We start from the raw sequence: 24,615 nt of genomic DNA on the forward strand, positions 1-24,615 counted from the left end.
AGCAGGTGGTTAGGTTAAAATCTGTAATTTGTAAAACTTACAATAATTTGCAGGATTTCTCATCTTTGTATGACAAACAGGTTAGCTTCATGTTCTTCACCAGTGAACACCTAAAGCACTCTTTAAAAGCTTGCTACATGACGATATAGGAATGACATTTACTGTCTGTCTATCTACAAAAGGATTAATTTAAAAAACAAAAACAAAACAAACAAAAAACCCAAAACCACCTCCCCCCTCAAAAAAACCCACCTAAAAGGTAAAACTGATGTCACATTAGCCACAATGCCACACTACATCTCTTTGAACTCAGCCTTAATTTTGCTATCAGCTAAACGCCTACAAAATTTGTCTATGATTTCATCTTACAAATATGCAAAACTACTGGACTGACCAATCTCCAAAATATCAAACAGAATTCCAAATAAAGACGGGCTTCAGCACTAAAAACTGACTCTGTGATAGTTCCTGCAGCACATCTACAATCTAGAATGGGGCTCCTCAGTGGACAGTGGTTGTCTAAAACTATTTATTAATATCTCATGCTCCATGTTAGACAGCTGGCAACCTTGTAGTGATGCAGTATGTTAATGTGTTGTGATATTGTTATGCAACATTTTCCAAAAGGCTCTTAGCAAACCAGAATAAACAATGCAAAAGGTCATAATTCAGTGTTTTGTGCTGACTTGTGTTCCCCTTTCTAAAGCTGAAGCTTAGAGCAATATTGTGAGCAAGTTTACTGACCTTTAAGCATGAGAACAATGAACCTATTGCACAACACATGCTAATTTGTTTCTATGTACCTCTGTAAACATTCACCACCCATTCATCCCTTCAAAGCTCAACTAAGAACTTGTGTTTCATTGCTCATTTCTGCTGGCCAACTTCATTTGCCGAAAAAAGCTAAATATACACAAAGAGTGGTAATAAAATTTGTCTTAAAAGAAAACAAACAACAACCCCCCCCCCCCCCCCCCCCCCCCCCCCCCACACACACACACACAAAACATAATGGTAAACTATTGCATCAGGTTGTATGTTGAGCCACTACCCAATTTAGCAGGATAAAGTATCATTATCTGGAATGTCTACTAAGCAGTGGATATGACCAGTGGACACAAGGAACCACTTTAGCTTTTTATTCTAAAGTCAGGGCTCTTCTATGGTACTTTGCATTAAAAAAAAACAAACAAACAAAAAAAACACACACACACAAAAATGAGTTCTAGTACTTAGAATCTGTTTACATCCCATTAAGCTATGCAAACTGTATGCAATGTGAACCCAGGGCACTACAGAGGGGGATAAAGGGCCTACAGTTAGAATGTAGTAGAAAGTAATTCAAGTCAGCATGTTATTCTTTTCCCCACAAGCAGACAGATGCTATTAAAACAAAAAAACAACCCCCCCCCCCAAAAAAAAAGAACAAAAAAACCTAAAAACTATTTTGGCCAATGCAGATCATATGCTTAGGCTATTACAGATACTCAACTCAAAATACTGTTGTATTTTGAGTTGAGTACAATGAATACTGTACAATATAAAGCACTTTGAGGCAACTGTTGCTATATAACTAAAACTGAATTGAATTGAAGTCAATATTGTGCAAATACTTCAAGAACCTTGCTATGTTTCCCAAGAAAGGAAACCACATTTTGTTGGTCATATGTCTCACTAGTAATACATTTGATTTTTCTTTTTACTGACCTCCAAACTTTCCTAAATACTTAAGAACAATGGTTATAAAGAGTGCTGTTCAAAAGTCTTACAGTACTGAAAATCTATTATTTTGTTGTGTGTTATTTTGATGTAAAGCTAGAAATAAGGATTTGGGAATGTTTAAAAACAGAAGATGTGAAAAGGAGACATTTATGATCCTATACATTTCCAATTCCATTCAAATCCAATTGCCATTTCACTATTTTTCAACAAAATGAAGGAAAACATAGATATATTTGTGTTATGTGTTCTATTAAAGTTTTATATGTCAAAGGGCTTCTGCTTTTCAGCAACAAATAAAAGCCTGTCACTGGTCAAGGCCACACCACCAGAAGACGAATACCTTAAGCTTTGTTTACTGGGAAACAGAAAAGCTCTCTTATCACAGATACAAAAAATAATGAAGGCCAAAATCCAATCAGCAGAAGTACTGTCAAAAGACGGCTTTTAGCAGTGGTCTCAGGAGAAAAAAAAAAGGGCCAAACACTTGGGGTTGGACAAGACATTAATATTTCACAGTGGGTGGCTAGAAATAATATAAATAATTACAAGTTTTAGATTTGTGGCAGTAGCAGAAGAGTTAATGTAAGGAGACTAACAAAACAGAATAAAATGCAATATATCAAACCCACAGTGAAACAGGACGGTGGGTATATTTAAGTCTGGGGCTCATATGCCCACACTGGATGTGGAGATGATGCATCAAACTGATTACAACCTGACCAAGCAGAGGTAATACTTTAGTTTTCAGAACTGCCTAACTGTCTGGTTTATTTTTGTGAAAAAAATAAAAATGTACATGCACGCGCACACGCGCACACACACACAATTTAACCACATTTTCTCTCACCATGATGACTGTCTTGGCAGAACCGTGTCTGTATCGCAGACTGTGATAAGCAAGCAGTCCTAGAAAAATGTAAAATACTAGTGTAGCCAGGTTACGGAGATCTACAAGTGATTCCACCAGGGGGATTGTGCCCATAGTCCAGTCACAACAGAGCTCTGAGGGATTCAGCAGGAGCCATGCATTTACAGGAAGTAGGTAGTTGAAAGTCAGTTGTCTGGTGGGTGTAGTGCTGACTGCTGCAGGGTTATCAAATCTGCAAGAACATTACATAGGGAGAGAAGGAGATGATAAACATTACATATTATCCACTTTCCCTTTCCTTGGTGTTATCATGAAATTCTTAAATCATGAATGCTTTATTCTATCTGATTGGAAGGATCAAATTACTGCAAAACAAGTAAAGAAAAATGATTCAGAATTTATATTTTATTTTTGATATCAGATGCTGTGGATCACATTATATTCTTCTTGAAATAAAGTATATAATAAATGTGGAGGGTGAAAAAAATAAGGAAAACCATAGATGTCATGAAATGTGGGAGTGTATATAATAGTGTGCAATACAATATTATACTGTAGTGTATTTGTATTGTATCTAAGTTTAAGTGTTTTCTATCTGACAAATGAAATTCTTCCAGGACACAACACAAATCTACATAAATCACTACACTTCTGTCGTACGCTGGTTGTGCCATAGTCCTGCCCCCCTTGACTTCAATGCATACAGAATTTAATACAGAAACGGTTATCTAAGAATATAAACAAGGGTGATTTCGTATATTTTAAATTACATTGTATTTTGTTACATTCATAGTGTTACTCTGGCCCTTCGAGGCCAACCATTATGTTGATGTGGCCCTCTGTGAAAATGAGTTTGACACCCTTGCTCTAAAGGAATCTCAAAGTGTTTATAGTTCAAATTACCAATATGATGAACAGTCGCTACTGGTGGTGTGATCTCATAACAAGATGGTCTCTGGGTTTATCTATGCAGCTGCCAGTAAAGACGCTACAATAGGAACCGCAGGAGTGTTTTGTATCTGAACTGTTTGGGCAAAGCACATTGCCCAAACTTGCTTTACAGAGGCGTTTCAGTCCAAAATAATCACAGCTGGGGATTTTATAATCTAAAGGTGTGGTATTGTTATGGCTTGAACACAGAAATCGTCTCAGACAATCGGAGACAGCTTGAGGATTATAACTAGAGGATTAGGCCCTCTAGGAACTGGATCTTATCTTTCCTGTCAAATGGCATTAGGCTCAATCCTGTGCAGACAATTCCAAGACAGTTTAGGCTCAATAAATGCATAATCTAGTTGAATTATTACTAATCTGGCATTTTTATGGTGTTCTAACCTCTTAGAATATCCCAACAATAGCTCCATATTATAGGAATTTGGGCATTAAATATCTGTCATTCATCTGGCTCTGTGTTTTAAAGAGATTTACCATGAAACTTCTCAGCTACATTACAAAGGACCTATTGTAAATTGTGTTTAAAAATAGTTAAAAACCTTCCAATGATGACTAATAGTTCTGTGTGTTACATTTAAGGTACATCAGCTAAAGTTTAAACAACTTTACGCAGCACATTCATGTAATACAATTAAGTACCACAAAAAGGCTGTTGTTCAGATTAGGATGCAGTCCCCAAGTTCAACAGTGAAGCATACTAATGGCAGGGTGGAGGAAACACATGTTAATGCTGAAAATCAGTTAAAGGTAAATGGATTGATTCTTGTATAGCATTTTTCTACTGTTCAATATGATACTAGATGATAGGTTGGGATGGGAAGTTCAATTGCTTGGAATTGTTAGTCTGCCTTTCTATCGATTCCGCTTATCGGTTCTTGCACTCTCGTTGCGATCGGTTGATTTCTCCAGTGTTGGAGAAGGAAAATAGTGGCGCAGTTTACAGTGTGGATATGGACATTACTTTTATTTTTATTGCATTATACTGTTAACACAACTTTAGCTCTCTGCAAGCACAGCATGCTAATGCTACATTAGCCAAGAGCCCAGAGTGATGTTAAAGCTGAGTAAATGCTGACCCCAGCCCAGCACCGTGATAAGGCGAGCTGGCATTTGCGGTGAAGCCAATCGCTGCTGAACTTCAACGAGTAACAAACTAATGACCAGTCAGGCTGCAGCCTCTATTTCTACCTGTTCATGTTTCTACAGTAGAATCACCGTAAAGATCGCTTTAAAGTCTCCTTAAAGTCTCTGGTTTTCATCTTTGATTTATGCTGTCAGCTTTGTGTTCATACTTAAATACTTAGAGAAAGGTCACGTGTCCTCATTAGGGGCCGTAGCCTCTAGGCTTATATTTTTAATTGGTAATTATGAGACAGTACGTTACATAAGATTTTACAGAGTAACATGAAAGTAAATAAGCCAGTAGTATAACGGAGTGTTTCCCAACCTTTTGGAGCCACGACACACACCCCCAAAAGTCCCAATATTGCTATTACGCGCTGCCTTGTCTCACAACATGACTATGGCTACGTTCACACTGCAGGTCTTAATGCTCAATTCTGATTTTTTGACCAAATCCAATTTTTTTGTCTGCTCGTTCACACTACAAATAAAATGCGACAGCAAACGCGCTCTAGTGTGAACGCTCAAAGCGGCCCGCATGCGCAAAAGAAGACGTCATACACAATGCGCTCTGTTTAGACCCAGAGCAAACAGTATTGTTTGACTGATGGCCCTTAATATAAAGACTTCGGACTTTACGTTTCCCAATTTTTGCTTTAAGTTATTTTGTTATTTACATAATAATGTGGATAACCTAATAATCCTAATAATAATAATTATCCTTATTGCTGTTTTAGAGGAGCGGTGCTTCAAAGGATAGTTGCAGATTTCTGTCAGAATCGGCAGATTATGCAGTACAAATAAAATGTTAACGTTTCTCCAACATTGTCCTCCCAGCAGTTTCACCGGATGGCCAGGAAGCGGTTTGTAAAAATGCTGCAACTTCAGTGGTGTGGAACTGGTTTAGCTTTCGTCCGTCAGATACACAACAAAGCACTATTTTTGGTAGAGCATGCTAGCGGGCCGTCATTATTACCGTGTTTTTTGGAAAATGGCACACTTAAAATCGATCCTTTGATTTTTCTGAAAATCGACAGTGCCCCTTTATAATCCCGTGTGCCTTATGTATGAATTCTGGTTGTGTTTACTGACCTCGAAACGATTTTATGTCGTACACGGCGCTCGAAAATCTGTCAAATGTTTTAGTAGGACTTTGCTAAGCTGAGCATCGCGGAGTGATGCGTACTGTGCTTCAACATAATATTACCGTATTGTGTGTGTATAACCTCTTTTTAAGTTTTGTGGATATTATACATGGTTATGCTGAGGATATGTGGGCCAATTTCCACTGGAAATGTTTTTTGGTTAAACTGTCAGCAAGGATTTGCATTTCCACAGTAAAATTTTTATATAGCTTTAATGCACATTAAAAAACAAAACAAAACAGCTGCTTGTTCAAGTGAAAATACTTTGATCGGTTTTTTGCACTAATAAAGTTGTGGAGTGTTAGGTTTTGTATTGTTGATTGTCATTTATTCTTAGAAATATTTAACCATATATGCTTAGAGGTGTATAATCAATTGTGTAGTGATAGGATGTGTGATCTTTAGCAGGCTTCAAAGGCTTTGTGTGCATTCCAGGAATGCACACCTACATCCTGGGAGCATGGGAAGAGGTCGTACCTTGTTTTATTGTTTTACGGTAGGATTAACGTAGCTATGTCAGTTTTAGTCTAAGTGCTTTTTTACATATAGATTAATTGTTGGATTTTCCAGACCAGCAGGTTAAGGGAAGTCGTTTATGGGGCCACACTCTGACCACCCACGCACGCACGCACGGTACTCTTTGTTTGTATGTAGACGTCATATGTTAATGAACCTATGCATATTCATGTATATTCATTATATCGTCAGTTATATCGTTATCGCAAATTTTCAAATGTATATCGTGATAAATATTTTTGGTCATATCGCCCTGCTCTAATTACCAGTGTACCAAATACTCAAAACTATCTTTGTGGGAGGTTCTGTAACAACAGATTGAGGACCATACTTTTCCATGACATATGTGGTGAGACAAACTTCCTCATAAAGTGACCCATAGACACATAGAATTTGTTACTATAATTGGACAGAAGAAAATTCTATTTATTTCCTATTTATATAACACTTATATGAAGAATAAGTGCTAGGAAGAAAGGTCAGTCTGTGTGCTAAATTATACTAATGGGGCCTGCCAGGATAAAGTCTAAGTGTAGAACACATTGAAAGATAGGAGGAGGAGGGGGTACAACAACCACCAGTGGGGAGAGTCAAGGAGAGGCTTTGTACAACAGCCCTTGCTTGTTTCTATTTTACTGTGATTCCTCCTAGTTTTATTTATTTTACTCTATTTTTTTAACAGCACTTTGTGACTGCTTGTCTGTAAGATATTATTATAGAACAATAAAGAAAAACTTGGTAAATATTATATAATCCAAGAACACCAAATTGATGTTACCAGACTACATTTACAATACAAATTATACATATATAATCTGTATATAACATACACACATATATATATATACACACACACACACACACACACACACACACACACATATACATATATATATATATACACACACACACATATATATACATATACATATATATATATATATATATATATATACACATATACACACATACATACACATATATACATATATACACATATATACACATACATACACATATATACATATATATACACATATATACACATACATACATACATATATATACACATACATACATACATATATATACACACATACATACATATATATACACATACATACATATATATACACATACATACATATATATACACATACATACATATATATACACATACATACACATATACACACATACATACATACACATATACACACATACATACATATATACACATACATACATATATATATATACACATATATACACATATATATATACACATATATACACATATATACACATACATATATATATATATATATATACACATATATACACATACATATATATATATATATATACACATATATACACATATATACATATATATATATATATATATATATACACACACACACACACACATATTAGGGGTGCAACGATACACAAAATTCACGGTTTGGTTCGATACTTTGGTGTCACGGTTCGATATTTTTTCGATACAAAAAAATGTTCATGCATTTTTAATTTGTCATTTATTAAAATTATAAATATATATTTTAACTCAAAAGTACAGTTTTTAAATTTAACCCTAACCCTTGTGCGTGTTTTTTATTTTGACAGCGAATGCGCACCTGCGGACCACTTATGTGCAGCCCTGGTTATTTAGCTCATCATATCGCAGCCACAGAAATTCTTTTGTCCATGAAACCATAAAGCTGCACTTTCTTTTTGCCTTATAGTCTGATTTGTCATAACTTCTCCGTTTTGTGGTAAGCTTTTCTTTGGCTGTCACTTCTTCACCCTGACCTGTCTTATTTGGCTCAGCAGAACTGAAATGCTTTTACACGCGCACTCACATAAGCTCAGCGATTCTCTGCGCGATCAACCTCTCACATGTGTAAGCTGCGGGAGATTTCACTTGTCATGTTTGTATAGTAAGCTAACGATTAATAAGACGATGTCAGAGGAATTGGTGCGCAAATTATCATCACTCACAGATCAGTGCTGTCGCTCTCTATACACAGTTCGCACGATTGCAAATTCAAACGCGACTTCAATATGTCACATATTGACAGTGGCTCACCGATGCCAATGACATAATTACCCAGCTACATTTCTGAAAGAATGCAAAAGCATTGACATATATTTTTCCTACAATAGCCCGACGGGCAGGGAAGAGAAAGATTTTGGTAGCCCGACTGAAAAAAATCGCTAGCTCCAGGACGTCGGGCTAGCGATATTGCAAGCCCTGTATCTGATTGAGGAATCACTCATCTTTGGAAAAGAGAGTTTATTACAGAGAAATGGCTCTTTCCAAAATAAAAGCTATACTATGCGCTTCTTCCGGGCTATATTCTCAGCAGCATAAGGAGAATCATGTGCTAACAGCTGTCTAAATGACTCGGCTAAAGTTAGTAGCATGCTTGTTGTTTTTGTCTTTGCACTAGGATGATGTCGGCGTAAATGTGCAGTCATATTCGTTGTGTTCCCACTAGTGCTTTCAGGTTAATCTCGTTGAAATGACCTTAACGCCACAACACGGCAAATCTCCGTTAACGAGCTACCGCCGATCACTCCGTGCATGGGGCTAGACAGCCAACACGTTAACGAGCTAACTGCGCTAACACACTAGTTCACACCAATGTAATTGAGCATTGCATGGCACATCCAACATACTGTTTTACTTTAGTCCATGACTCGCTTACCTTCAGGGTCATACGTCACATGAAAACCAAAATAATTCCAAACGCCAGATCTGAATGAGGGTGGGGGAGGTGCCCTGCGCTCTTCCTTCTGACTATGCTGTCTGTGTTGAGCGCTCAGTGGATCTGCGCTCGACAGTGCAGCCTAGGCGGAGTAGTCGAACACAGATTCACTGAGCGCTCAACACAGACAGTATCGTCAGAAGGAAAATTGATAAAAGAAATTACAAATGTTGTATTGTTCGATACATATGCGTACCGAACCGAAAGCACTGTATCGAACGGTTCAATATCGATACGAATATCGTTGCACCCCTAATATATATATATATATATATATATATATATATATATATATATATATATATATATATATATATATATATATATATATATATATATATATATATATATATATATATATATATATTTTAGTGGCAGCTTCTAATTTATTTTTCTTTTGTCTGGAGAGGAAAAACAAAAGATTTAATGACAAATCAATTAAAACAAACTGAAAATTCTTCAACACATCTTTTTGCTTAGAGAAAATATATTTTTAAATTGTGAAATGTGTGCCTTTTAGCAGGTCACTAAATGACTGAAACTGGGCTTTTCCTTCCCCATGAAAATGACCTTTGAGCAGAACCGTCTGCCATTCTTGTTATTCCTGTTATGTTCACTTGGCTTAGCTTAATAAATAAATAATTAACAAAACTGGCTAAAGTTTATTTTATTAAAATGCTGGTGAGTTTTCCATCCGTAACACTGCCTACCTTGTGAAGACAGGAAGCTGCGACTGAATGACTTGGACCCTGATTATAACGAGCAGCAGGGTGCTGATGACTAGAACAATGAGCTTCAGAAGAGTTTGCAGGACAGCATAGGGAAACCCATCTTTACCCTGCAGAACTTGCCATATCGTGTCCACCAGCATCGGCAATGTAAACTGAGAATGGCAAAAAAGACAGAAACAATCAACTTACCATCATCATGTAAAGCAATACCCATATGACATATACATTTATTCCAGGAAGCAACCTCTGAATAATGAAATCTATGCCTATAGAAGAAATAAAAAACAACAACAACAACAACATTATGAACACTCAAAGATAAAGCATTGATAGAAGACATGTCAAGATCTGAACAGTCCACTCTTGAAGTTGGTGCACTTGGTTCTAAGGGTCAAACTGTTTATAGCTTGATAACTGAGTGTGAGTATCTCCAAAGCAGAAATCTTGTGGTCAGCATGGGTAAATACAAAAAGCTGGATGACTGTGATACAGTGTGTGTGTGTGTGTGTGTGTGTGTGTGTGTGTGTGTGTGTGTGTGTGTGTGTGTGTGTGTGTGTGTGTGGGGTCAGATGTAGATATAATTTATAGAATGTTTTATGACACAAAAAGTTTCTGATCCTTACCCCCTGTGCAATAAAGATCTCGTAGACACAGCAGACACCAACAACCGTGATTCCCTGTTCCTTACACAGTGTTGCCGCTGCCACTAAAACTACTGTCAGAGCAATGGGAGGCCAAACTGAACAAAAGAAGAAAAAAACAAAAATATATATATTAATATATACACATGACAACTTATTAACCTTGTAGCCACTGGTGCATTGGTAACTTAACAAATGCAACAAATTCTCTTGATCCATTATGAACATAAAAACCTCTGAGATGTCATATTAACGTCTCCATATAGCACCAGTTACAAGTTTAGAAACACTTTTGTCTTCAGTGATAATAAAACTGAACAGTAAAAGGTGGAAACCTCATAAAGAAGATTCTATAAAAAAGTAATTTGAACGATTGAATCCACTTTTTACTTCATAATTCTTGGTGTGTTATGTTAATAGTTTTATATTTTCAGTATTTGTCTAGACTGGGGAAATGGGAAAACTCATACATGTTAAATTGGGTTACTTTAATAGTTTGATTTATTGTGATACATATAAACAGAAGAATGATTAAAAAAAATAACATAACAGCTCACTGTGGATACAAGTTAAAAACCTGAGGCTACTGTTATAACCAATTACTTGATCTTGCATCTTCAGAACTAAATATTACTGCCTCACAGTTATGTGTGTTCACCAGCAAACATGCAGGTCCAGACTCGCACACAGTGATATCTTCTTTGAAAACTAGAGCAATTTAAAAAAGGAAGTACCACAGATGAATACAACTGGACAACTGATACAAACTCAATATCTCAACAAAACAAACATTTTATCTCCTCCTCTGCTCCTAAGCTTTAGTGTTGAATAACTGCAGAAATTGTTTTTTTCCAGAACATTATGATGTTACAATAAAGTTTAAATTTGAACTCTTGGATACAAAATGCTATCACTTTCTAATTTTATCCAATAAAACATTTGACGGAAATTGTGTGCGTGTTTACCAAATTCAACTGAATTCCAAATTTTAAGAGATTTCTTCCACGTGGTCTAGAGAAATTTGTTTTGGGAGACTGGTGAATACATACAGCTGCATCATCTAGAGGCATCTAGATGAGCATGGTAGGTGTAGCCATACTAAAAAGAAAGTACCCTCTGTTAGGGCTGGGCCATATCATGCCGTTCGCGGTATAATGTTGGGCAACGATAAGAAAATAAAATATCGCGATATAATATGGGTAAAATGCGCATGCGCAGTGCCTTTGTTTTCATATGCACATGGTGAAAAAAAGCATGAATGAGAAGAGCGAAAGCAGATCGGTGAATGAAACAGATGAACCAGAACTGGTTTGTAAAAATGGTTCAACTTCAGTGGTGTGGAACTGGTTTAGCTTTCGTCCATCAGGCACACAACAAAGCACTATTTTTAGTAGAGCATGCTAGCGGGCCGTCGTTATTACCGTGTTTTTTGGAAAACAATGGCACACTTAAAATCAATCCTTTGATTTTTCTGAAAATCGACAGTGCCCCTTATAATCCCGTGTGCCTTATGTATGAATTCTGGTTGTGTTTACTGACCTCAAAACGATTTTATGTGGTACACGGCGCTCGAAAATCTGTCAAATGTTTTAGTAGGACTTTGCTAAGCTACGAAGCCGCACCGCTTGATGGATTGTCGGAGCATTACGTCTATCATAGGCAGGAGCCTCGCGGAGTGATACGTACTGTGCTTCAACATAATATTACTGTATTGTGTGTGTATAACCTCTTTTTAAGTTTTGTGGATATTATACATGGTTATGCTGAGGATATGTCGGCCAATTTCCACTGGAAATGCCTTTTGGTTAAACTGTCAGCAAGGAATTTGCATTTGCACCGTTACATTTTTATATAACTTTAATGCACATAAAAAACTGCTTAATAATAAAGTTGTAGAGTTGTAAAGTATTTTGTCTAGTGTCAATTATATCATTATCGCAAATTCTCAAATGTATATCGTGATAAAGATTTTTGGTAATATCGCCCTGCTCTACCCTCTGTCATTTCCAAGGTTTTACATATCAGGACATCATAAAAACTGACCTAGTCTTAAAAATACAACCTGAGATGAATATTATACAGCGTCATTATTATTTAACAAAAACTTTCCAAAACATATGCAGAAGCTGTGTGTGAGAATCCAGACGCATCCCATAATTCAGCAGCTTTAGAGCTACCTTTAGCAGCAGCAAGTTAAAGTCATACAGAAAGCAATTACTTAATCAGTCTTTTACATAAGATAATTGAAGATTGCAAACACTCATTTATGCATAGCTCTTACCACAACATTTCAATCAGATTGAGGTCTGGACTTTGACTAGAGCATTGCAAAAGCTGGATTCATTTCTTTTTCAGCCATTCTGTTGTGAATTTGCTGCTGTACCTCAGCTCAATGTCCTGCGGTGTGACCCAATTTTGATTAAGCTTTAGCTGTCAGACAGAGGGCCTTTGACTCTTGAATACTTTGGCATATAGAGGAGTTCAATGACTGGAGAGTACCCAGGTCTGTGGCTGCAAAACAATCTTAAATTGTCACACTCCCATCGCTGTGCTTGACAGGCAGTATGGGGTATGTTTGCTGATTTGCTGTGGTTTTCTATATACAGCACTATGCATCATAACCAAACATCTGCACTTTGGATTTTTCCGTCTAAAGGACATTGTTCCAGAAATCTTGCGGTTTGATGCCACTTTGCAAACCTATGCTGTGCTGCCTGGGCTTTCTTCTAGAAACCATTCCAAACAAGCCACACTTGCTTCATCTTTTTCTAATTGTATTGTCATGGATTTGAACATCTAACTGACATGAGCTGGAGCGCTACAGTTTTTTGATGATGATCTTGGGGTAAATTTCCTGAGACATCGACTCCTGGGAAGATTGCATGTACATGAATCATCTTTCTTACTATAGAACTGTAGACTTCAAATTGCTTGGGAATAAAAAAAATCTTTGCCAGATAGATTACAACAACAATTGCTTGCTTAAAGATCATTGCAGATACATTTTCTACTTGGCAATGACAGGCATGTATTCTACTCTAATACATGCCCGAGTGCTCAAGATCAGCAGACTACCAAAGGTACTGCTTTTACACAGGTGGTAAAAACCTGCTGATGATCATTTAATCAACTGCATTTAATTATTACTCCCTTAGTTCGAATATAAGCAGCGAGAGTGCACTTTCACACACCACTTCCATATTTTGGCTTAATTTTGGATACATAAATAATGAAATATATCACAAGTTGTAGTATAGCTAAAGTTTTATTTACCTAATTTTAAGACCTGTTAACAATCAGGTCTGGATACATAAAACCTTATACTTGACAGATTTATTACCATGACTATAAGTAATAAGTAACACTGAACATTCCATATTAATTACCCTCAAAGGGAAGTGTTTATTTATATCAAAACATTGGTGGAAAAAAATTGGAAGTTAACACCCGAATAGCCAGGTGTTTGATCTTATCCGATCTGTTGCCACAACACTTCCACTGCCTCCATCTTGATTTTTTTGTATTTGCTTATTTTGGCAATTAAAATAATGAAATAATGTTAACAGACAACAGCATGTTGAAAATAAGTTCATACTTAACGACCCAGTAGATTTTGCACATGAGACAGAAATAAATAAAGGCCAGGGAAGAACATTATACTTACCAATGGAATGGTCTGGTCCAGTTGACTTTGTATACGCCAGGAAAGCAGCCAGAAGAAAGATTGATGAAAGAAGTTCAGCTCTGCCAACCACACCAGTGACCTGATGATAACAGTCGATCAACACAAGCGACCCAACCATAAAGATTTGGAAAGATGATTTCTTAAAATATACTTAAATGTTCATTGTTTGGTAATTCAAGTTGAAATGTAGATAAAAATTTCTGAAATAAGTTTGTAAAATAATACAGAAAAGTTTACTTTTCCTATTAGGAGATGCTATTCTATACCCATGCTACTTTGCCTCGACTCTGAAGCCACCACCACATGACCTCCATGTCTCAGACAACATATCTAATAACTCTGAGAACATTACACGTGTCTTTGACTGGCACGAACCAGAGCTCATGGTCTAAGGCTCTAAAAATAAAAATAAAAAGTTCTGTTCAACCCAAATCAACTGATGGGGAAGCAATTATATGTAACATAGTCTCTCTGACAGCAACGTCTGTCATTTAAGTACATGATGACTGCCCTCATGCGGAAGAAATATCATTATTAAGTTCTTGGAAAGAGACATACTCTAAGAACATAAAGGTCCCACAAATAGTTCTACAAAGCACTCACTAAAAGAAGAGGGGATTGTTTACACTTTAAGAATTCAACTGGCATCATGAGAGGGCTGCAGCTTCCAATAAATAGGGCTTGCCATGAAGATTCAAAACAAGCACAGGCACTGTGCTCTGACTGACCTATTTGTCAACTGGTGGGAGAAGGAAAAAATGCTGGCAGCATTCAAGAGCCCCCTAAAATGTCTGATCAGTGCAATGTTACTTCAACAGAATCTTAGAAAGACTGATTACAGTTGGCTCAATTTCTTGAAAATATTCAAACTACAAATTTAACTTTCCATCTATACAGAGTTGGCAACTCCATCCATCCAGATGGATGGAGTTACAAATTAGATACAAATTATTTAGTGTCATTTGTATCTAAAGATGTTTGAAGATATATATTAAAAAAACTGAAGTCTTCATTCAAAAAGACAGATCACCCCCCCCCCCCCCCAAAAAAAAAAAAAAAAAAAAAAAAACCTACTGAAAAAGACATGGGACACACAGGCACTCTTTGTATAAGCTTATAATGTAGGGACCTTCAGTGCTTGAAGCATAATTCAAAAAACAAATGATCCGTTCAGTGAGAGATTCCAGACGGTGATAACATGAAGGGCATTTGCTGGACTAACACTAAAGGCTCATTTGTGAGGCAAATTGTTTCCATTCAAGAAGTCTGAAAGACTGTGCATAGATTAGAGAACATGATGAGGAAGATAGGAACAGTGATGCATGCTGTGTAACAGTAGCACTCCACACCCAAGAAGCAGAATGTTTCCTTTGTTTTTTTACTCTGGTCAAGGCCTGTCTGGTCATCAGTTCAGCTATGTTCAAAAGGATGAAATACAAGTCCTAATTGGGGAAGAGGCTTTTCAGACAGTAGAATGAGATAAAGTTCAAATAAACAATAAGCTAAAGGGTTTTGATTTCCTATTAAGTTCAATAAGCTTTGTGTTACAGACAACATCCATGATAAGCTATAATAACTATCTTTATATTTCAAGAAGGAAAAAAAATGGAAGCAAAAATTTTAAAGCATTTAAAGAATGTTAATGCAGCCTTAAATGACAACAGTAAAAACAGAGGTTTAATGTAACGTGTAGCACAAGTAAGTTAATGTCATGAGCATGAACAAAAGGGTTTACTTGAATAAGGTGGAGTTCCTTTTTGAGCAAGCCATAACAGGCAAGATGTGACAATTCAATTGCTGTTTATTGTCTGGTTCACTCTGACGCAATTTTAACAATCACTGAAATGCATTCAGATTGTATGCCACAGTGGACATGTTGGTGCAAAGCTAAGTTTCTGATTACTCTTAATGTCCTACAACGCTCCATAAAGACACAAAGTCTTTACATGTAAAAACTGTTTCTATATTGAAGTCTCTTTAACACCTTATTGCACATGTAGATTTTCAAACTTCAAATGATCTCTGACCCGTTCCTAATTTCTTTTAATGCTTTTGACTTAATTCATATTTGTATTAGATGACCTAAATAAATAAAACATTCCACTATTAAATTACAAACTCATTTATTAAGGGAAAAATTTATCTAAACCTATCTGTCTCTATGTGGAAAAAAAAAAATTCCCCCCCAAAACCGAATAATTTGTTGTACCACCATTGTAGCAACTGTTTGCAAGAACTGGTTTTTTCCATCTAAAGGAATTTTGGCCCATTCTTCTATGCAGAATTCTTTTAATTCAGCCACATTTACAGTGCAGTGAAAATACTTCTACAGCACTATCAAGTGAATTGCTCAGCTTAAGTTGGAATATTACAGGGCTACTCAACGCATTTCACAAAGCCAACTTTCTTGTTTTAAAGGAAGAGTGAAGGTGCGGCTAACATTACTGCTTATTTGGTTTGCGGTACTAGAGATCAAGTGAGACATCCAGTGGTTATAATTTCTGTGGAAAACCCAGTGCTTAGCTAGGGCAGCTTAGCTGGCTATGTTACCTCATAGCGAGAAGGACCTAGCTTCCAGTTCAGTGTTAGCACATTGCATGCTTGTATGAGTTCTCTCCAGAGACCCTGGCTGGATCCCACTGTCCAAAGTTTTGAAACTTTGTACCAAAGACAAGCATATGTAAGTTTAACTGGCAATTCTAAATTGGCCAGAAGTGTTTATTTAAACTAGAACGGTTGTGTATCTGTGTTATCCCTGCAACAGATTTGTGAACCATCCATGACAGGTCGTCCATGATAGCCAAGTGGAATGCTTAGTTATACAAACCCAGACAGATGTTCCTAAAGTTTAAAAAAAAGTTAAAAAGTGACCTTGTATTCTATCTCATTTTTCCTAAAACTTTGCCTAACAAATGCTCATGAAAATGGTTAAAATAGCACATGAGAATGTTGAGGAAGTCAAGAGTTGGATTGCAGATGGGACTCAAGGACCACCTAACCAATGCCAATCATTTGCCTATAATTCCCAGTGGGTCTGTCCCATCCGGTGGAGCATAACTTGATGAGATTACTTTAATTTAGAAAGTGAAAGATAAATTAGGAGTATTTCCAGTTACTTCTCTCACTAATTTACACTTTTTCCATGGACTTGTACGTGAACATAATTCTCAATTAGGCCAAATTAAATTTAATAAAACACATTTTTTAACATTTGCTCACAAAGCAATTGTACACTTACAGCTTCAGTGTGAATGGGATGCACAGCAAACAGTAATGCTGCCACTAAGCTGGAAGTCTTGTCCAGGAACAATCGGCACACTCGCAGGAAAAGCACACATACAACAGCATGTAAAATGACATTGAGCAGGTGGTAGGAAGCTGCGCTGAGTTCACTGAAGAGGTAGTTCAGTCGAAAGGTGAGTACTGTCAGGGGTCTGTAAGATTTATGACTCCGTTCCTGTAGTGGGACACATGTTGAAGGTTTATTTCTTTCTAAATTACTTTGAGTAACGACAAATGACAATGAGACAAATTTGATCCATAATATAAAATTCTAAAGAGAAATTACATAATCCCGTATTGAGTTTGAGTCTTCTTAAAGCTTACCTCAGCCATGGGTGTTCCCCAGAAATCATTGAGAAAAAGGTTGTGGATTGGGGTTGATGGGCGCAGATCCTTGTTGTCAAGGATTGCTGAGACATCATCAAACACAAACCCGCATGACAAGCTGTTCCAGTAACACCCCACCACCAGTCCACTCAAAAGTAAAATCTCCTTCCATGACACAACAGCCATTGCTGACCAAAGCCTTCATTGATCACTGTGCAGGACAACAAAAAATTTAGTATTATTACAATTTTGATGGCATGACGATTTGTGAAATAGACACGTATGAGTTCAAACTTATTTCATCATTGGACACATATTTTCACTTATAGTGCAACTTTGTGATGTACGGTGTATGTAAACAAGTCTTCTTAGCCCGATTCCTTATCACAGCACCCAGTAAATTAAATAGCATGCAAGCATTACTTCTTAGAGTGTGCCTCCCTGGTTTGTAGATAAAGCTACAGAGTCAGATGTAACTGGAAATATAACAGCTAAATTATAGAACGAATAAAAGTACAAGTGAGTAAATTTGTGCTTATTTGTTGAAAAAACGAATAGTTACAGCTGGCAGCAAAAGCAAAGGAGGGCGTACTCCAACGCGCTGTCGTGGCCAGCTAATATTACTTGAGAGAATTAGCTACGAGAAATCGAACACCAGGTGTTTGATAAATGAAATTCAGTCGGCATTGTGACCAATCATTAATGGTTACATAATGGCACAAAAAGCCCAAAACAGCATGTAATGACAATTTCAGAGCCACCGTAGCTGCAACATAACATTAGCTAACGATGAAGCTAAATTAGCGGCTACAGCTAACTACCTTGTCGCCTGTGTTTAGGCTGGATACGGTGGGAAGAGAAGTAGCTTAGGTCTTTCTCACCGTGTCTATAACAGGGCTGGCAGTTGAGCTCATAAAACACACTTTAGCTGACAAAACGTAGGCGGAATACACAGTTCATCAAGCGGCGTTCCATATGTGCTAAGTAGCTTTGGCGAATACCCACTATAACTTCCGGTGCAGAGGTGACCGCGCAAGTTGAACCTAGCCAAATTTGATGCTTTTTGTGGACTAACTGACGTAAATATGGACAGTACCGAGTTGCAAAACTGCGACGATACACTTTAATAACTTTATATTCACCGTCTCGCTACGGTTTAGTTAAGTTTCCGGGAACTTTACCGATTTTTTTGTAGTTTTCTTCTGGAGTAGCTTCATTAGCTAACTGTTGTTGTCAGCCGTAACCTAGCAGCCAATGCGTCTCTATTCTATAACCGTAAATTTAAGTGCCACATCGATGTTATATCAGTTCCTATTTAGCTAAGTCTTTTAAAAACACATCATGGCCAAGATGCCTGCAGCTCTTAATTGGGATAAAATGTTGAGAATTGACCCAGAAACCCTCAATGAACGCGACAAAGACGAAGTGGATAAGGTCTTCGATCTGTTAGTTTTGGTAATGGCCCGTCGATGACATTATGCTATTTACTTCTGGACAAGAAGCAATGTTTTATATTTTTTAATTTGCAAATTCCATCAGCTCACTGAATGTCTGTCTTTGATGGTCGATGGAATAAAGACAGACTATAGTCCTGCTCATATTATTTTGAGTATAGCAATCACTTGATGATTGGTCAACAATTATGTACTTATGTATGCTAAATTTTTCATGCCTTCGGTGACCATTGGATACAACACATAACAATCTAACTTATGCTGAAAGCTCTTGATGAATTTGCCGCATAAGCCTGAGTACTGCGATTGAACCTTGATCAGTCTTTGTACACCTCGTCATATTACACGTATAAATATAGATTGTTTTGGTCTAGGCAGTTGTGTCGTACAAGCATTGGTATTATGAGGTTGAATGACTCTACATTTGACTTTTCCCATGCAGACAGAAGAATGGGGTGTGAAGGATAAAGCTCCAGAGAACATTATTCAAGTCCTCAGGGTGTTTCAATCCCTCCTGAAGGTGTTCAGTTTTATTGTTTTTATATTCTGATCTCTCCCACGCACATCTGTGAACCACCCTACCAACATCTGTAATGTATTTTTAGGAAAGAAGAATATTCATAAAGGAGTCACACTACTGACCTTGGTGCTTTTACGTGTTTATGCATGAAATATTTCCTTTGAAATAATATTTGTTTCTCAACGTCTTCTCTACGTTTCTGTGTTAGATTAGAGATCGAGAACTTTCTGTTGCCTTCGACTTTATCGATGACATTGGTGTAAAACATGCTAGAAAAGGTTAGTATCATATAAAGTTTGTTAGACATTTTTCTTTTTTTGTCTGTGAGGTTAAAAAACAACATCTGCATTATTTTTCTGTGTTTTAGAAAAAGAACTCTTGGCTAAAGTGTCACAGTTGGAACAGGAACAGAAGGTAAAACAAATCTAGTTTATATATATATATATATATATTTAAAAACTGTATATGTTATTGCTTACACATTATATATTGAGCATTTTTGTTGATCTGCTGAACTGTTATTTCTTCACATGGTTGAACTCAACCATCATTATGAATGTTTATGTTGTTGATATCACTTTCTATGCTTATTTACTTCCTTTCAGCAGTGCCAACTCTTTCAGCCAATCATTGAACGTAACCCTCCTTATGAAGGGATTTGCTGTAGTGACCCCTAAGAAGATTACAGCTAATTCCTTGCGCACTCACAGAAATTGCTTATCGTTTGGAATTGTTAACCATTTTCAATTTTCCCAGGGTTGTGGATTGTCACTACTTATATTCTGGTTGTTTTTATGCCTTAAAACGTGAACAGAATGTTGTTTAACAACCTGGTCATGGAAATGAACACATATGAACAGATGGAGGTAATAAGACACTAAGAGATTTCTTTGTGGGGGTTGTTTGGGTGTGCATCTTGTCTCCTGTTTATACTACCCAGCTCCACAGCACTGTGCAGAACACCGGCTTTATTAGAGATCAGATTTGGCACCTTGAGACCCAGTTGGAGCAAAGGGAGAATGAGGTGACCCAGTTAAAGAAAGAAATGGGGAAGGAAAAGAAAACCAATGAGGAGGTATGAGCACTTTACTTGCCGTAGGTAGACTTGCAAATGTTAGCTTATTAGTTTGCACATGTTATGTTGACAAAGCGCTGGTAAAAAAATATATATATATGCTGGTGAAAAGATTGAATGTTACGTTAAACTGAAAATATTTATGTATGGACAAATTTATATACAAAAACAACCAATACAAGAATACGATACAAATGGTTTGACTCATCTGTTGCTTTGCTAATCTTGTTTGACATTGTTTGCTTCCACCTTTCTATCGTTTTCTGATGGTTACAAGGCAACAACAGAACGCTTTCGATGTTTCTACATTGTAAAGTTGGTTTTGTCTTTCTAGTTGGTTGTGCAAGTAGAGAAGGCTGAGGAAGTCATCAAGAAGCTGAAAAGAGAGGTATTTGATAGTTGACATTACACTCGTCATTTCATTTCATCCCTTGTTTAGTTATGATCCATTCGCACTTCATTTAAAACTTTTGTGTATTCATGCTTTACCTTCATTTTTTACTCATTATCTCCTTTTAATCTAGTCTTTTTTTCTGTCTCCATCTGTTCCGTGGTGTAGTTAGAAAAGCTTAAGAGGAAGGTAAGAAACAAAGGTAGTGTAGTTAAGTAAAATGAGGAATAGTTTGTAGGTTTTGTAGCAATATAAAGGTGTACATGAGGCTTTTTTGCATCACAGCTTTTTATAAATGTACATACAAAAAGTGAATAGGATGATGATAAGAAGTATATCATATGCAATATGAGATCCTTAACATAATGGAATTTTAGCAGAATTTAGGGTTTTTTAAAGGGTTTAAGTTTTGATTTTTGTGCACAAAGTGAACTTGACTAACCTGATAGATTATAAATTATAACACATTTTATATTTAATATAGCATAAGGTGACACCTTCTAGACTGTGTGTTTTCTTATAAACTATCATAGTAAAATCCATCGCTGTTCAAAGTATACTGAAAAGCAGGACAGGCTTGTATTTCAGGGGCTTCGAAAGTCAATTTAGTGTTTCCATATTTGTGAGTGAGCAGAGGAAATTTTATTTGGTTCATTTTCTGAACTGACGTGTGTGTTGCCGCATCACATCAGAATGAGCAGCTCCAGCAGGATGTGGACTTTTATCGCGGAGAGCTGGACCAGAAAGAGCCTATGTCTTCAAAAGATGAGAATGCTGAGACTCAGAGGAAGCTCAACCTTGCCAACCGCCAGCTTTACCAATGTTTAGAAGACCTGCAGGTACTGAAAATCTGTTTGTTTACTATAAAATCTGGTCAACTAGGCAACAGACTATTTTGTGCCAAGCTTGGCAATGGTGCCATGTATCGGATGCCCAAGGCCATCTTACGCTGCCTCATACATGCAAGATTAGTGCTGTTTGTAATTGTTAATTAAGACCTTTACTGCATATATTTATGGCTTTCATTTTTTTTATTACATACTCTTTGTACTGCTGATTGATGTGTCTTAGACTACGCCCCCTAAAATTATGTTTATTGAATTATATTGTGTTTATTAGCGAGCAGAAGATGAAAACACACATCTGAAGACTGAGAATATGCAGATGCAGAGAAGCCTGGAGGAATCTGTGAAGGAGATGGAGAAGATGACGGATGAGTACAATAAGTTGAAGATTGTGGTGCAGCAGACTGACTCCATTATGGACCAGCTTAGGAAGGAGCGAGATCATACAAAGCTTCAAGTAAGATCCTTCTCTTCCCATATGGAAAAGATATATATAAATCTTATAAAGTTTTTATCTGTCTTGTATGAAACTTGTATGAAAAGCATACAAGAGTGAAAACACATATAAGATCCATTGAAACATTATATAATGAAACTTGTATGTTTGGTATACTTACTAAAAAAATATATGAAAGTAATGAGAAAGTGGCCACTTTCATGAGTAAATCATATATGTTTTTACTATTTCTTTTCCATATGGGTTCACATACTGTTTTTTTAATGGAGATAAGTTACCTGAATCCATTTATTATGTCACACTCTGCAATTTTTTAAGCTGATAAAATAATGTTTGCGTGCAAGGTACAGAATCATGGCTCCACTTTTTATGTGCAGGTCAGAGAGTTAACAGATAAGATTCATAGCATGACTGAAGAGAACGACCCTATTATGGCAGCTGTCAATGCCAAAGTGGAGGAGTGGAAGGTAAGCATTTAAACTTACTCTCCAAAGGGCAAGTTTTATTTGTTTAGTTTATTTCCTTTAAGCAGGTGCATTCAAGGAAAAACCTGCAACCTTAACCCTTACACCAAGGGGCTTCTGGTGCCTCTGTTAATCTTCACTTCTCCGCTTAAAACAAAGGATCACTGAACATTAATACTAATATTGATTAATACAACATTTACCTATGGGTATCCCTACATATGGGACTAGTCTCTTCACTGCCTCTTCACATAGTTTAAAACTACAACCCAAATTGTAGAAAAGACTTACAAATCTCATTGATCAATGTTTTACTCACAGTAGAACACAGAAAACATATCAAATGGTTAAACTGAGAAAATGTAACACTCGGAAATAAGGCAATTTTGAACATGTTGCAAAATATTAGACAGGCCTATATTTACCACTGTGTAACAGTCATTTTCATAAACATCTGATAATTGAGAAGACCAGTTCCTGGACTCTGGGAAAGTAATATTGTCTCATTTTTCTCTGATAGAGGATTCTAGCTGTTTCACAGTTAACAGCAGTTTATTTTCTCATTTCATAATGAGCCAAATGTTTTTGGCTGGTAAAAAATCGTTCACTCTTTGGAGTCTTCAACTTCAAAGTTATAACAGATGAAGTATGGGGCTTAGCATTGTCTTGCTGAAATGTGCAAGCCCTGTGTTGCTCTATATTTTTTTTAATGCGGTGCTGTCTGTGGGGCTGAAGATCAGAGGCACCCAGTACTGGTATTCAGCCGTCTCTTCTGGATTTCTCCAAATTTTCTGAATCTTTTGATGATGGTATGTGCTGTAGATATTTAAAGTATTTAAACATTTTTCTGACTTCCACAATTTTTTAGACAGACTGGTGAAGATCTTGCCCATCTTTATTTCTGAGAAACTTTGCCTCTATAAGATGCTCTTATAATAGTCTGGTGTCTCACTGACCTGTGGCCAGTTAACCTAGTTAGCTGCAAAATGTCCCTCCAGATGTATCTTTTTGGTACCATTTCAAGTTTTTTGTTGCACTCATCCCACCTTTTTAAACATGTGTGCTGCAATTGAATTCAAAGTGAGTTTCTATTTTTCGGGAAATACTAAAATGTCTAACTTTAAACATTTGATATGTTTTCTGGTGAATGAGATATGGGTATGTGAGCTTTGCAGATTCTGTTTTCATTTAAAGTTTGAACAGCATCCTAGCCTTTTTGAAATTGTGATTGTGAATAAATACTTTAGCTATGAATCTTTCATCTGTTTTATCTGGTTCTTACAGCTGGTACAGTGTTCTCAGGTTTCAAAGTCTCACCTTTACTTTTCCAAGAACACTGCTTGTCAATGTGGCCAGATTGCTCAGTCTTTCTCTTCTCGCACCATTGAACCTTCTTCTTGAAGGCATTGTCCATGTGGGCACCTGCAAATTTCAGTCACTGAGTTCATCACTGAGTTTTGTTAAACTATTCTACAGGACTAACATGAGTTTACTTTTGTTGTTCCTGATAGCTAGTGCTGTCTGGGAAGGACGATGAAATTTTGGTGTACCAGCAGATGATTCGTGACTTGAGGGAAAAGCTGCGTTCAGCACAGCTGGACTTGGACAAAAGCAACATTCTGGCCTTGCAGCAGGTCTGTTC

General features: G+C 36.8%; 2 protein-coding genes across 12 annotated transcripts in view; one reads left to right on the forward strand and one right to left on the reverse strand.

The window, feature by feature from the left end:
• tmtc3 (transmembrane O-mannosyltransferase targeting cadherins 3) overlaps positions 1 to 19,086 on the reverse strand; it is a 29,533-nt gene extending 10,447 nt beyond the window's left edge. The window contains exons 1-7 of one of the 3 annotated variants that reach the window (XM_026175007.2): positions 18,949 to 19,086; positions 17,765 to 17,978; positions 17,397 to 17,615; positions 14,138 to 14,237; positions 10,456 to 10,571; positions 9,812 to 9,984; positions 2,570 to 2,822 (exon numbers count right to left, since the gene is read on the reverse strand). In XM_026175007.2, coding sequence (XP_026030792.1) covers positions 2,570 to 2,822; positions 9,812 to 9,984; positions 10,456 to 10,571; positions 14,138 to 14,237; positions 17,397 to 17,615; positions 17,765 to 17,953 — 1,050 coding nt within the window. In that variant the 5' untranslated portion in view covers positions 17,954 to 17,978; positions 18,949 to 19,086. Of the gene's footprint in view, positions 1 to 2,569; positions 2,823 to 9,811; positions 9,985 to 10,455; positions 10,572 to 14,137; positions 14,238 to 17,396; positions 17,616 to 17,764; positions 17,979 to 18,588; positions 18,790 to 18,948 lie in introns of those variants that run through there. The other 2 variants (XM_026175005.2, XM_026175006.2) reach the window with 2 other exon arrangements.
• Positions 18,774 to 24,615, forward strand: part of cep290 (centrosomal protein 290) — a 41,202-nt gene continuing 35,360 nt past the window's right edge. For 7 of the 9 annotated variants that reach the window (XR_013910555.1, XM_026175000.2, XM_026174995.2 and 4 more), the window contains exons 1-11: positions 18,786 to 19,222; positions 19,664 to 19,741; positions 19,950 to 20,019; positions 20,109 to 20,155; positions 20,682 to 20,816; positions 21,151 to 21,204; positions 21,376 to 21,396; positions 21,900 to 22,046; positions 22,327 to 22,509; positions 22,887 to 22,976; positions 24,485 to 24,607. Coding sequence is in view for 8 of the 9 variants with exons in the window: in XM_026175000.2 (XP_026030785.2) it covers positions 19,109 to 19,222; positions 19,664 to 19,741; positions 19,950 to 20,019; positions 20,109 to 20,155; positions 20,682 to 20,816; positions 21,151 to 21,204; positions 21,376 to 21,396; positions 21,900 to 22,046; positions 22,327 to 22,509; positions 22,887 to 22,976; positions 24,485 to 24,607 (1,062 nt within the window). In the remaining variant the exon portion in view is untranslated. Of the gene's footprint in view, positions 19,223 to 19,663; positions 19,742 to 19,949; positions 20,020 to 20,108; positions 20,156 to 20,681; positions 20,817 to 21,150; positions 21,205 to 21,375; positions 21,397 to 21,899; positions 22,047 to 22,326; positions 22,510 to 22,886; positions 22,977 to 24,484; positions 24,608 to 24,615 lie in introns of all 9 variants that reach the window. The other 2 variants (XM_026174998.2, XM_026174999.2) reach the window with 1 other exon arrangement.

This window comes from Astatotilapia calliptera, chromosome 7 (genome assembly GCF_964374335.1).
Source record: "Astatotilapia calliptera chromosome 7, fAstCal68.1, whole genome shotgun sequence".
In the NCBI taxonomy this organism is placed as follows: domain Eukaryota; kingdom Metazoa; phylum Chordata; class Actinopteri; order Cichliformes; family Cichlidae; genus Astatotilapia; species Astatotilapia calliptera.